This window comes from Cottoperca gobio, chromosome 6 (assembly GCF_900634415.1).
Source record: "Cottoperca gobio chromosome 6, fCotGob3.1, whole genome shotgun sequence".
Lineage (NCBI taxonomy): Eukaryota > Metazoa > Chordata > Actinopteri > Perciformes > Bovichtidae > Cottoperca > Cottoperca gobio.
In genome coordinates this window covers 2823398-2838599 of record NC_041360.1, presented here as the reverse complement: position 1 = coordinate 2838599, position 15202 = coordinate 2823398, and the positions used below count along the sequence as shown (strand labels likewise).

General features: G+C 39.7%; 1 protein-coding gene across 2 annotated transcripts; it reads right to left on the bottom strand.

Annotated features, from left to right (window-relative positions):
* Positions 1–1267: 1267 nt before the first annotated feature.
* wu:fa25f02 (uncharacterized protein C11orf24) lies at positions 1268–11270 on the bottom strand. 2 transcript variants are annotated; one of them, XR_003832394.1, is made up of 4 exons: positions 11115–11270; positions 8368–8711; positions 5255–6291; positions 1268–1705 (listed from the first exon to the last, which is right to left on the bottom strand). XR_003832394.1 is itself a non-coding variant. In XM_029434098.1 (3 exons), the coding sequence occupies exons 2-3, from the start codon at positions 8513–8515 to the stop codon at positions 5348–5350; spliced, it is 1092 nt and encodes a 363-aa protein (XP_029289958.1). In that variant the 5' UTR covers positions 8516–8711; positions 11115–11270; the 3' UTR covers positions 1268–5347. The 2 variants fall into 2 exon arrangements, 1 of the variants encoding a protein (XP_029289958.1); XM_029434098.1 differs by having other exon boundaries at positions 1268–6291.
* Between the last annotated feature and the right edge of the window lie 3932 nt (positions 11271–15202).

Sequence of the window (15202 nt, the reverse complement as noted above, 5' to 3'; positions counted from 1 at the left end):
ATTTTTTAGTTTACTAGCTTGCATTCTTCTTCTCTGCCTTTGCTGGTGCATTGCAGCATATCTTGGTGTGTTACTGCCACCTGTAGATCAGTGCGATAGTGTGAACCTGGTGGGACTGTGTCTCAGAGAAACAGAGGTCATACTCTTCACAGGGAACCTTTAATGTACGGCTTGCTTTTGGTACCAACTACTTTTCTAAATGTAGTTTTTCACTGCAGATAGTTCCCCCTCAATGTAGGAAGAATTCTTAGCTGATCGTCATAGCGACACCACGTGAAACTGCTGTGACATCATCTTCAACACACGTTTTTCCTCTCACTGGATCTTTTCTTTGGCAACCAAACAGAGGAACGTCTGCACTTCGTCAATTGTACAGCGTATTCTTGTGGGCTGCCAGTTTTTTAATCTGGTTCAATATTGGAAAAATTGCAGTCGCTATTGACGATAGCTTGGCTATTCAAAACGGTGGGTTTGTGCAAGATGTCGTGCTGGTAACGATTGTCTCTGACCAATCAGTGGTCTGCAGTGTTTTAACTCCACCTTCAAGTATCGGCTCAGTTTGTTTGGAAACACCAACAAGCTGGTACCAAAGAAGCACCAGGTACCATCCAATACTTTTGCCAATGGAAAACCAAAAAGAACGGCTCCAAGCGCAGTGAAAACATGCCATTTAACAATAAAAAATGCAGACATGATGTTGACTGTGATGGACTAACTCAAGAAAGTATTATGTTTTACTGAAATTAAAGTCTTCAAAAGAATAAAACATCACCGCATGATGCGAACAATTGTTTGTGAGTGGGCTAAAGATAACAAAAAACTGAAAACTAAAAAAATGTATGGCCCACAACATTTGTATTGTATTGTATAACTACAGGTATTGGAACGATCACTGAGGTAAGTTTGGAAAAAACCCCGCCAAACCTTCAGCAGGAACCAGTTCAACACGCATGTGAATTTTTATTAGTGAGAATTTTGCCATCTGATTAACAAGAACGGCTTAGAAAACCACACCAATAAAAATATTTCACCTTTTACAAATACGTGGTGCGGAAGCCAAGTCGGCTTTGTATCCCCAAGGCGAAGGTGTAGCTGAGAGAAATGTGATGCAGATGGAGCAGCGGGCGCTCTGAAGGTTCTGCAGCTTTGATTAATGACTGCTCTCTTCATGCAGAATGATGGTATTACACTGGAACTGCACCACACCTCGAAGCCACGCAGAAAACAAAAGATTAGACAACATTGATGAACTCAAACAGCAGCGAGATCAATTTGGTTCTTTTTTATTATTTATTCTTTGCAAGTAAAAATATCTTTTTAAAGTGCATTTGTACAATGTTGAGTTGGCACACAGCAGGTGTCTCTCTGCTCATCAGTTACTGCAAACTCAGATCCGCCCTGAACACAAGCGGACAGGACCAGGAACACTTTACAATTATTGACATCAGAAACTCTAAATTAAAGTTAGAAAAACATCAAATCTTGAAAACGCTTCACTCATGTCATGGACACAGTCATCAGTGTGCTCCACCTTCTAATGGTCAGGGGAAACGTTTGGGTCATCACTGTTACCTCGTGTCAGTCTTACAGAAGGCGAAAGAAGACTTCCATTTAGTGCCAATGACCGCTGAATCATTTAGTGATCTCAGGATAACCCAGATGGCTTCTGATCATCAGGGAACATGGAGTGCACTCTGCTACTCATCTGTACATACACACATACAGGAGTGGTTACCTAACGTCTCAATATTGAATGTAGGATGGTTTGGGTTATGCTGACATGTAATAATTATTTTATGATGAGAAAATGTTTTTAGTCATGCCGAGATTCTTTTAGTCAGTGACCATGAAAACAATACAAATAAAATTAATTGCACCCATGCATGAGCAGCCCAAGTCATTTACCCTCATCTTGAGTTCTTTATTTTATGACCTCAAGATGACAACGTTAAGCAGTTTTCAAATCATCAAAGATATCGTTTTGTGGTTCTAACGGGATAAAGATCTCGTTTTCTAGATACTGCAATAAAGACCATGATCTCGAGATAAACATCAGATATTCAAGACAAAAATTATTTCAAACAAAGCTGCTCTGCTTCCGTACCGATGGCCTCTTACGCTCTTGTAAACCGATTTTAATATTCCCTGCATTTCTAAAACCAGACATTTTTCAAATATAGTTGAGGTTTTTCTTCTCCAACAAAAGAAAAAGAAAAACAACAAATCAATTATGGCATCATTAAAGAAATGGAAAATTAAATAAAAAGAACGAGGGTCAAACAGAATGCGTTTCACTGTAGATACTGCAGGAATACTCTGTAGCACAAACATTACTTTATCATTTCAAAACATCTTCTGCTGTGCGATTTATGATACATCATAAATCTTCCTTTCACGTCACATATTGATAATGGCTTTATGTTTCCCTTGGCTTTATCATACAATAATGTGCTTCAGTGATTATTTGGCGATTGTCCATCAACCATGAACCCCTCAGAGGAAGAACGCCAATACAAAGTGGGGAAGAAAAGAGAAAAGGTAACGATAACTCGGTGTGTAGCATGAACACTGTTCTCAACACATTGGGGATCTATTGAGAACTATTCAGGGGCTAGTAGAATATCTGTCCATAATCCCTAATATCATATATTGTTCATAACTAACAGACACGGCTGGGTCTGTGTTCATCACTTTGTCAAACGTAATTCAAACTTTTAGACAATTATCTGACTAAGACTTTTGGGAAATGTATCTCATTATGAGAAATCCCATAATTGTGATAACACAAAAGGATGCTTATGAGAAAAACTAAGTCACAGAATATAAAATAGAAGTCATAGTGCTGAGTTTTTTTCTATGCTGAAGGAAATGTCTCCAAAAAGTATTAAATTAAGTGGCTGGGGATCCATGTTCAGTCAAATATAAAACATCGAAACAGAAACATGAGAAAATGACATACATATTAAGCAATTTGAAGGAATTATGGACAAAATATAACCCACAAAATGGTCATTAATAGAGAGAGAGGGTGGATTAATACAGAAGACACACAATCTCTATTATTCAAACTAGCTGAGGATTCAAACATACATTCACTCAAAGCAAAAATATTAAATATATTGAAATAAGCTCGTACGGCTGTTGCCATGACTCACTGCAGGACGTGAGCAAAAACATGAAACGCTGAGAAACAGCTGAGATGTCACTGGCATCAATGAAAGCTAATGGAATGAGAGAGAAATCATAAGACTCATTAAAATCTAAAACATTCATTTGGAAAATGAACCACAGTAAGAGGAGAAGATGTGGACGAGTTTCATCTGATATTGTCCACATACTTCAAACGATGGCTGGTTTCTGTGACCGTGTCAATGATAGCAGTGATAGCATGTTGGAACTGTAGGGTTCACTTCAAACAAGCGGATTTCTCAGAATGTCCCATTGTGTCTTTAAAGGAGTGAAATAAAGACATGTTTTATCAAGCCAATATAACAACAATAAAAAACAGCTACACAAACCATCACCGTCACATGTCGTGGGTGGATACAAAGGTTGGATTATGTTGTAGGGTTTTCCCAAGAAAGCTTCAGTTTTTATTTCCACCAGTCAATCCAAGCTACAATATGTTGTGTGTGAGCAACCACAGTCAGGGCGGGTCTGCACAGCTGCAGGAATAAGACCAACAGCTGTTCTGCCGAATTTCACTTTTTTTTTTTTTTTTTTTTAAATCATTGATCAAGATCCTCAAAGGAGAGTCATTAATGTAACCAGCACTGACTTAATTATTATTATTATTATTATTATTATTATTATTATTATTATTATTAATAATAGTTCTTAGTGTAAACTGTATTAGGCAGTGTGCTTTAATAAGTCAGTCTGACTTTCATTTGTAACTTCGTCACCAAAGCAGCCGCATCCAAACAAACAAGAGCCTGTGCTGCTCAGAACGAGCACACGAACACTGAGCCAACGTTAACAGACTGACGAGACAATGAGAAAAATCATCAACTCCACCACTTGACTAAGAAGACTCGGTGGTCCGTCTCTGGCCTACCGACACCACGCAGTGTATTCTTGGTCCTGAGGCATCAGGCCACATCTAGGGAAACTTAATACAGAGCGAGGTCTTTCTGAGAAAGCTTGTCTACCAGAGATAGATACTTTATTTATCCCGAAGGTCGCACAACAATTTCCCTCGGGATAAATAAAGTTCCATCCATCCATCTCTGAGGCTGGTTCAAGTCCAGCTCTCTATGCTGTAAAGTCACTTTTTCATGGCACATTACTGTTACTGATGGCATTTAGTCGGGCAGCTACTTTCAAAAGGATAATTCAACTGGAGTACACGTACTATAACTTTTCTATCACTTATAATTACACCTTACCCACCAGGATCTACAAGTAAGTGCATTCAGACAGACAGGTTTTATGCATTACATCAGACAAATTTACATTTTGAATACATGAAATGATACGACAGATGTTAATAAAGATACTAAATTGTTGCCCAGTGGTAACGAGTTATTGTGCATGTGATGTGTTTTAGACGTGCTAATTGAAGAGCCTGTTGACAGAGACATTTATAATGAATTTGGAGTTTTTGCTTTTAAATGTTATTTTTTTTAATGGTCTTTTTTATGTTGAATAAGTTATTCGAAAGTTGCATCTCAATACAATACAATATTCACAAATATGCTTTTGTTCTTAATAGGGCCGTCACTTTTTATTCCAAATTCAAACATTGGTTTGAATTTGGGAAGAAATGCATTACGCTATAAAGTGACAGCCCACGTTCTTAATGAGCACGAGACTTCTGTGTGACTACATTCATCTGCAAAGGTACAATAACTCAAACTATTTGACAATTAGGCCAACGTGTATTTTTCAGCCAGACCTTTTATTTATTTATTTTTATAAATCATCTGTTGAGTTCTTTATCACCTTGGAAGCATCCTGATTGGTCCAGCCCCCCTGGAACCAACTACAGCTGGACTGACTGAACAGCAATGTGGATGAGATTCTGTCGTGGATCAATAGAGGGCTTTGCACATACGCATAGAACTGGAGTTACATCCAGATAACCTCCATTTATGTTGCTAAACATTTGGCAAAACTGGGACAAGCCAAACTCTTCACATTCAAACCATCAAAGAAAGAGAAGCAGGGAAGAACAAAGCGTTAAGTGAGCTGTTGGTCAGAGTAGACCAGTCCTACTTCCCCTCTGAACTGTCTAACAGCAGCACTGACTCACCATAAAAATTCACAGCGCCACCATCCAGTCCATCTTCCATTTTAGTCTCCTAGTCCAAGGGCAAAAACATCTCCACACGTTGTGCTTCATCCCTCACACTCTGGAGTCTGTGTACATGCCGTTGATCAGGTAGTCCACCTGGGTGTAGTCCTTCCTCCTATAGCTCTCGTAGGCCTGTGTGACGAACACAGCCACCGTGGCCAAGAAGAAGAGCAGGCCAAAGAGCAGGACGGACAGTAAAGATGAAGTATCCACCAGCTGCAGCGTCAGAGCCTCCCCCGCAACGTCTACCATGGCAACTCTCGTTCCAGAGGCACCGGGCTCATTGCGATGGCCGGGAGTACTGGTACTACTAACAATGATGGTGGTGGGCCCGCTTGGTAAAGACGTCTGAACTGGTGGCAGCACAGTGCTTGGAGCATTTGGTTGTTGCGTGGCAGCCGCTGGTGGTGTTGGTGGCATCTTCGTACCGGTGGTTGTAGTCATAGTAACAGTTGTGTTAACCAGCGTGGTTGTTGCAGGGTGTGCTGCTGCAGAAGACAATGGCGTTGGTCTTCTGGTTGTTGTTGTTGGTATTGCTGTAGTTGACGTTGTTGGTGGTGGTGTTGTTGTTGTTGGTGGTGTTGGTGTTGTTGGTGGTGTTGTTGTTGTTGTTGTTGTTGATGGTGTTGTTGGTGTTGTTGTTGTTGTTGGTGGTGTTGGTGGTGTTGGTGGTGTTGGTGGTGTTGGTGGTGTTGGTGTTGGTGTTGTTGTTGTAGTTGTAGTTGTCACCAGTAAAGTGGTTGTGTATACAGTCCTCACAGGGTGTGTAGCAGCAGTGCTGGTGATGGGTGCATTATGAGCAGCCTGTGTAGTGGTAGATGGAAGAAAAGCTGCTAATACTGGCTGCTGATTGGATGGATGGTGTCCTCCTAAGGATTGGTTGAGTGGGGTTGAGGATAAGCCGTCTAAGGTGTGGTTGATGGATGCAGATAAGCCTTCTGACTGCTTATTCACTGGTAGATTTGATGCATGTTCACTGACAGCACCATTATCACCTGGGGAACAAACAATGCCATGAATGACTAAGATTAATAAGAAGGAATAAAACATCAATTAATCATAAAACACATTAGATCTGACAAAAGAAACACTTATGATCACAGATTTTAGTATTAAGACCTGTTCAGTTGACCATTTGTTAAACATTTCTAAATGTAAATTATGTATTTAAATAAAGAGCACATAAAGAGCAGAGAGCAACAACAATAAGAGAACACAAAACATTCACCCAGTGGCACAACATGAAGCCACTAATCATAATAAGATTTAAACAGAAGAGCTGCATAGACTTCTATACACTCAGACCAGCAGTGGCGTCGCCTCCTGCTGGATATTACAGAGAATGCAGGTTTAAGGCACTTGTTGGTTTCACTTTTCAGACCCGGTGGTTGCCGCTTGTGTGTAAATCATGTTTCTCTAAAGTAATCTGATCTAATCTAATCCCCTACACCAATTACAGAAACCAGGTTTCTCGTTTAAATGGCGCCTCCTGGAGAATGCAGACTAGAACCTGGTCACCCAGCTAGATTTCTTCTAGAGAGTGCATTTCTTGTATACATGTTACCTAGTTTCTAATTGTCTTTTTACATGTATGCATGTACAGGACTAATACTTCAGACAGAGACAGCCACTTTGTAACAAGAGAGCAGAAGGATGAAAGGAAACATGACTAAATGTAGCAATGTATTTTCATATTCTAAATAATTCCATCCAAAGTCAGACAAAAAGTGAAACGAACACAGAGTAGCCTCTACAAGTCTAAATAAGTCCATTTTCACTGCTGAACATTTGACTATTTGTTAAATTCAGACACTTTGTATGAGGAAAGCTTGCTTTGTCAGTCTGTGTCCTCTCACTGTCAGCTGCTGCCACACAGTAACCCGTTCCAGAAAAGCAGGTTTAGTGAACACTCAGACATTGTTAACCCTGAGATGAAGGAAACTTTCCATTTTATCTCTGCTCCTTCCATTTGTAATCAAAATCTCCTCTCTAATACACGGAGGACACAGTAATGATGCCATAATGACTACTCATTCATTTGACCAGTGGATTTAACTTTGGTGCCATCTGGTGATTGTATGACAAGGAAAGGACAGACAATGGCAGAACGCAGAGACAGCAGCCATTTACATCATGACCACCACCAGAAAAAATGCTATAATGTTAGAGGCTTTCCATTGTTATTATTATTTTGTCCACACTTTTTATAATCAATGAGATCACAAACACTATCCTGTATAATTCATTACCATTCAACAGCATCACAAACTGCAGCCTCCAAAATGACCACACAGTCGAGTCAACACCGCTCTAAAACGGTTTGCCCACAAACCTTCATGAAGAATAATAATAATAATAATAATAATAATAATAATAATAATAATAATAATAATAAATTTTATTTGTAAAGAGCTTTTCATGGCTAAAAGCAATCCCAAGGTGCTACAGAGTAGAAGATAACAACACAAGGTTTAAGAAAGGATTTATTACAGGACTGTTGTATTAGACTGCATTAGTTTTTACTAGATGGACACGATAGCTGCAAATTCTAGTGGGCATCAATTTTGATAATGAAACACATTTTATATTACTTATAAATCTTAACTAATCAGAAGATAATGGTAAACAGAAATGATGGACGGTAGTTCTCACTATGGCCTGACATTTTATAGACTAAACGATGGAAACATTAATGAACAAATAAGAATCCTGCAGCCCAAATTATTTTTATTTCTGTCCTTTGGCCAGTATAAAGATTTAAAGTGCTTGTTAGTGTGGGAACTATAATTCAGGCATGATAGAGCCAGATCACGTACGATACACCCATTCAGTGTTTCAGTGGTAATCCAATGCTCAACTGTATTCTAATGTGGGCCTCCTACCCCTTTGTGTCGCGTATAAATGCATCTTAAATAGTGAAAACATCACTACAGTTACCAGCTCCGTGCATAGCAGATATACACATATTTATTTACTTACATATTTGTAAAGGCATTTTCTGCTGTTACATGTGGCCACAGCTCCTTTATGTATGAATCCTGACTCATACTCACATGCAGTGGAGCAGTTACCTTGTGTTGTGTTGAGCTGGGAAACTGAGTTAGGTACGGTGGAGGAGGCGGACTCAGTGAGGAGCAGCAGCAGGCAGAGGAGGTGAAGACACACCCATGGACTCAGCTGGAGCGTCGAGGGATACGGGGACATGGTGGGCACACACATGCACACTTACATACACTATCCTAAAGCAACACACTCATATAGGCCAAGAGTGAATATACACAGACACACACACACAGAAAGCACACACACTCAACAGGCACAGCAGGTGCACACACTATCAACTTGCACACACAAGGAGTTGAGGCAAAGATACAATGGGAGGATGGAGACGGTGAAGGCAGGATCCACTCTGGACCTACACAAGACATCAACACAACAGCAGACATTAGAGATCTCATTATGCTTCAGATATTCTACCTTCCCCTCTGTATTATCAAGTCAAGTTGCATGTGTGTAGGTCTTAAAGAAAGCTGAATTGAATCTGGTTGAATCCAAAATTCAGTTTGTCAAGATTTGACAAACTGCATTTAGCCTTCGACTATAGACTGTAGTCAAAGCTTCAGCAGAGAGGTTGTTCAAGGCTTTTCATAAGGGACAAAAAGCAGCACGACAAGCCAAACATGAGGAATGGCTGCCATCTAGTGTGTGAACAGTGCAAGTCTCAGTCAGTGTAGTAGAAACAAACATTAATGTGCCTTTTATGCAAAAAAGCCTGAAACCTTTTAAACAAATGTATGATTTTACATAAATAGATGTTATTTTACTCCAGGATCAAGATATGGAAGCCTGGAGCTGTATACTGTTCATGTAAACTGGAAATGGAAATGCAGTTTAACCATTACGCTTTTACATCTCACTTGTAGAAGCTGTAGTTGGAACAATATTAGGCAATAAGTGATGCATGACGTAAGCAAGTGCTATCGTTTTATTTGTTTTTCAATTCTTCTGAGGTCACACACTTTGAGGATTGTCTCTATATTTTGTTCAGCAAATGGGACGAGAGACACAGCACTATCTTTCACAAATGTCATAGCATTTAAGCCCTTTTTAAAGAGTAGTACTCAGTGTTTTTAAATACAAATCAGATATCTGTGGTTGTTGATTGTGTTGAAACCTACTACTTACAAGGCACACACACACACACACACACACACACACACACACACACACACACACACACACACACACACACACACACACACACAGACACAGACAAAGAATTGTCACATTTATTTATTGGCTTTCCGATAATCAGAACCATACTGACGTGTTTATTTTGGTCTTTAGGAGGTCGGGCAATATGGGTCAACTTTGAGTGCCCGTGTCTCCTGAACATGTTCTAATACTCTGATTGATTTGAATGCCTCTACAGTGCAGTGTTGCAGAAAAAACTGAAAAGGATACAAGAGCATTTTCTGTGGCACCGCAAAGTGAATACTGTGCTCAGCCAGCTCTATGGCTCTGCCACTGTGCTCAATGGTTATTGGTTTGATTGCCTGTAGCTTAGTGCTCCTTTAATCTTCAAAATGGATTTTAACCAAGAATCCCCTTCACATCTCGACTACTGTAAGAGTGGGCAGGAGGGAGAGATGGGGAGAGCTGGCAGAGGAGAGCAGAGTGAGAGGCAAGATAGAGGAACAAAGTCACATTGGGCACAGATCAGGAAACATGAAGAGGGAGAAAGGGAAGAACTGAATGAACCGAGGGAGAAAGATGAGTCAGGATCGGAGACGGAAAGAAAGACAAACTGATGTTGGGGAATGAAGACAGGAGACACATGCCCCAGTGCCAGAAACCAATACAACTGGACTCCATGGTATGTTTGCTTTCGGTAGGTAGGTACAAGTAGGCTTTTTAATTGTACAACCTATTTAGAATTGAAGCTACGAATAAGAGTTATCCTTTTAATATGAAAGCCCCGCCATTAAAGTCACTGGGCTCCGGCTGGTTTCATTGAACTCCAGCACAACGCTTTGCAAAGCGGCCTGCCCTGAATGTAAACAGGAAAAAGTTAAAGGTCGTTACACATGTCTACGTGGAGGAAAGTAGTGATACACGCAAAGCACGCGGGCTACTGAACATACACTGTCTGTCGAGAGTCCGCATTGAAGTTACGATTACATTGGGAAAGCCTCTGGACCAAACTCCAGTCAAAAAGGTGGCTGTTTAACACTTCCTCCAGAACAACTATTTAAATAAGACAAACCAACGCATAACGTTATTTAAACACATATCTTCTGAAGGGCAGCAAACACTGTGTGGACATTTACAGAAGCGACCCGTTGAATGATGTGCGCTAACACTACACTGACGGAATACACCAGACTACGTTATTGTGGGCCTGCCTGCTGGGTCACTAAATCAAGGAACGACACATTTTCAACTAACACGCAACATCTGGTCATGTCAAAAAGTCTCCAGCACTAACTCTAGTTCAGATGGGTAACACTAAAGTTTAGCTTATATCCGACTGCTGCTAACACGGTGACAGGAACCAAGACAAATAGTTCAGACTTAAACTGCCAAGTTAACGGTGAGTGAAATATATTTAAAACGCCACAGAAAGTTAATATGGTGGTTTTAAAATGAGCTAACGTGAAATAATGAAAAGTTATCTCCCCCTCAACAGAGAACACAGTTAACATCCAAATTGTAGCCTAGCTAATGCTAACAAACCATTTTCTTAGGGTGGTTCATGTGGATAATCTAATGAAACGCGAACATGCAAACCACACTTAATGTGACTTCGGAGACTTACCAGCGATATGTTGTGTTAGATGTAATGAACACAACAAGCACAGACAGACAGGTACCAGGCTGAGGCTCAACACTTCCTGTAAGCAGCAGCTCAGCGTCCTTCTTCTACACCTTTATTTCTGGCAGCGTACACTCATCATTGACTGTTCCTGCCCCTTGCAGGCAACACCAGACTAAAACAAGACACGGTTAAAACCCTTGCTGCAGATTTACATCATTATGTATAATGTTGTAGCCAATGTTGGCGTGTACTTTATGTTGTGAGTGTGTGGTGAGTTCTGTAAATGTTGTTGTTGGTACGTCACATGTGCACCTGAGGGTATTCACAGTGGTCACGTTCCGTGGTTTACAAAGTGGAGTCCCTCGTGAACAGCTGGGGGGAATTAGGAACTTGGAAGCCACACCGTTATCAACCGTGCGTGTGCGTCTGTGTAGTTACTATTTGTTGTTTGTTTTGTAGATGTTTTTTAATCTAAAATAAATAACGCATATTCCATGGAGGACCTCATTGTTTTCCACCACCACACGTTGGAAATGCCTTGACATTCCCTCAAACGAACTTTGATTGTCACTTCATATACTAATAATAATAATAATAATAATAATAATAATAATAATAATAATAATAATAATAATAATAATAATAATAATAATAATAATAATAATAGTAATAATAATAGTAATAATAATAGTAATAATAATGATGTGATTACTACTAGAATCCTTGAATTTAGATTAGATTGACTCCAACTTCCCAAACAAACAGCAACAATACCCAAACAATTCAGTTATCTATTTCATTTCAACATGGTCAATGCTTACATTTATTGAAAGCAACTTTACTCAAATAAAGAAATAATACATTTTGCATGTATTATGGAGCATATACCTAAACTCAGAATTATATCTATATATTTTTATTCTACTTCCCAGAATGCCTGCATCAGTTCCATAAAGTGAACACGTCCTCTCAGGTCTTTGTTCCTCTCACGTTTGGCCAGACACTGCTCTTACAGGCCCTGATGCTCATCATCCTTATGAATGTGCCGCATCTTGAATACATTTGACAAAACATTTCATTGATCACACATACCATTTATAAGGGTTGTAATTTAGGCTGTATTAAACAAAAATATTACTTTACACTTCATAGAAAGTGTTCACTTTCAACTTAAACAAATGATACAGAGACAGAAATACATACTGCAGATAGTGTGTGTAAGACCTGTTGTAGATAACCCTGTTCTATTCTTTTTTGTGGTTTAGGAGGTAGGGCTGCCATCCACTAATCAAGAGGTTGGGGGCTCGATCCCTGTCCCCTGCAGCCTACCTGTCACTGGGCAAGATACTGAACTCAAATTGAAGGTTTACAGCTCATGACGAGCAGGTGGCTCCTTGTAATGCAGCCTCTGCCACCAGTGTGTGTGTGTGTGTGTGTGAATGGGTGAATGCTGGCTTGTCATGTAAAGCGCTTTGAGTGATCTACAAAAGTGTTACAAACATTAACAATCCATTTGCAGAGAAGCTTATAGCCTATAGCTGCCTCCCAGCTATTTCTGTCTCTGCTTCTCTTCAGATGATACTACACTGTATAACATGTGCAACACCCTATTTGAACATTAGAGTAAGAACCAACTCAATTTAATCTCACACACAGGAACAAATGGAAGCTCAGTTTAAAATAATTATCTAGCTATACAATGCATTCTCCTAAAGCAAAGATTGTTCCAGTCCCAACAGCCTAAACAGATAGTTTGGATGCGGTAATAAAGATCAAGGTCTAACATGGCACACGTGTTGTATACATACTATACAAGGCTTTAAAAAAGACTTTGTCACCATGTATTATAACCTTAAACCTTGATGTATTAGATTTACTTATTTTAGCTTTAGCTTACTTTACTTTCACACACTGCAGAGTGCATTCACCTGCAAATACAGTATTAAGTGCCGAGGCAGCTGCAACTATGTTAGTTGCAGCACTAAAGAAATACTGTTTTGCTACTTTCTCGGTTATATTCTGCCTGGTGTGTCAAAAAGTACTAGGCTATATTATTTTACTTTTAAATCCAAAAGTACACAGCGGACACAAGCAAAATGTGTCAGTGTCACACAGAGGCTGGGATTAGTGTGTGATCAGGATGCACCTCACTGATGATATATATGGTTATTATTACCTCAGAGGTAGTTCAAGTTTCATTTGTCATATGCAAGTTAACACAGGGTCAACAGAATAATGAAATGTGTGCGAGAGAGACAGCATGTCAGCTCAGCAAAATCAGCAAAATTATATTATATATATATATCCATCCATCCATCCATCCATCGTCTACCGCTTATCCGGGGTCAGGTCGCGGGGGCAGCAGCTTATTTGAAGTCAAATAGCAAATAACTAAAACAACATATATTGCAAAATTCACAGCAGATAAACATTGGCCACTGCCATCGGCCAATGTCACATTATTAGCCGATAGGCCAATGGCATTCAGTGAGACGAATATCAATCGAAACCGATGTTTGGCCGATAAATCTGTGCATCCCAATCAAATATACGTTACTCAAATTAATAGTAAAATGCATCTTAGCAGAAGAATATATTAACACGCATTTTAAATGTCCATATAGTAGTCGATCATGTTCATTTAATTGTGGGAAGCCAAAATTATAATTGTGATTAATTTTGCAGCCCTACTGGGTACTTCAGGTTTAATGCCTTCAGCCTAGCCTCAATTGCTCCATGTCTTTTAGGAGGTGGGTGCAGGTTGTAAAATGCCCTACAACACTCTGACCTCCTCACTTTATAAACGTAACAGTGTTGTTGTAATTGCTCTCTCCTCTTAATACAATTATTATGGCACCCCCTAACTAAACATGTTACAGTATATTTGACATCTTTGGTTGGTTGTAACTAGTTTAGGTCACTCTCAGCCTGAAGTGGGATGACAAATTAAACATGATTGTTGTTGTAGAAAATAAGGGGAATATTATTTTTTTATATTATATGGTCAGCAGAGTTATGGTGTTTGCTTAGTTTTAGACATGGTTCTTGTAGCTTGTATGCTGGCTACTTATCAAAAATAGACCAACATTCACCAAGGCCTGAGCTACATTGACATGTGTCCATATTCCCCATTTCCCCGCCCAATATTTGACTCTTCTTGGCTGTGTTGGTGGGGGTGTGTCGTTTTAAGGTACCAGTGAGGCAATTAAAAATGCGTTTTAAAGGCTTGTCAGACCAGAACACTGCACAACTAATTGTAATACTCACACAGCATTTACCAACTATGGAAAATTATCACGGCCACAACTATTTTATTTTTCGTTGTGATGATCGCAAGGTAAACCGTAGTGTTTATGTTTTAAAGTAATCCATCAGGAATTTGCACTTTATAATGTAATGTATAATGTATTTTATTGGCCAATGTAGCACCTTGCTGGATGATGTTGCCTTGTTTTGCTACATAAGTTCAACTTTTTGTAAGGGCGACCCTGTGTTCTTTTGCCATGCACCCCTGCTGTGTCGACAAACTGGCTCTATTCAAATAAGATAAGATCAGAAAGGAGAGTGGTGTTTTTGGTCAAAGGCACAATGAGTAGGATTAAAAAAACAAAACAATGCATAGTATCAAAAAAGAATATCTCTCCATCATCACTTATGACCCAGTTGAAGTGTATAGTGGTGTATGTCTACAGAGACCTTGCTCTGCCCGGATTTTCTCTTTTTTTTGTCAATTTGCTGTGTTCATGACATTTCTGGGCGTTTCTCTGCCCCTCACTCTGCCTCTACTTCCAGCTGTAACTCCTCGGCTTCTTCTCCCCGGGGCTCTATTCTGCTTTGGCTGACACTAATCAGTGTTGTCTGAGTAGGAAGCTCTGGAAGCTCCGCTAACTTTTCCTGTCTGGACACAAATACTATGCCTATTAACTAGCAAGACTTAAGATTGCTAAACTCCCTTGCTAGTGTTGTTGAATAGAGGCCAAGTTTGAATGTTGTGTTTGCAAACGGCAATGGACAAATCTTACTCATTCTGCCTTTTAAGAAGTGCTTCCCAGTGCCATTATTTAAGCAGCCATAAATTGGTTACAGTC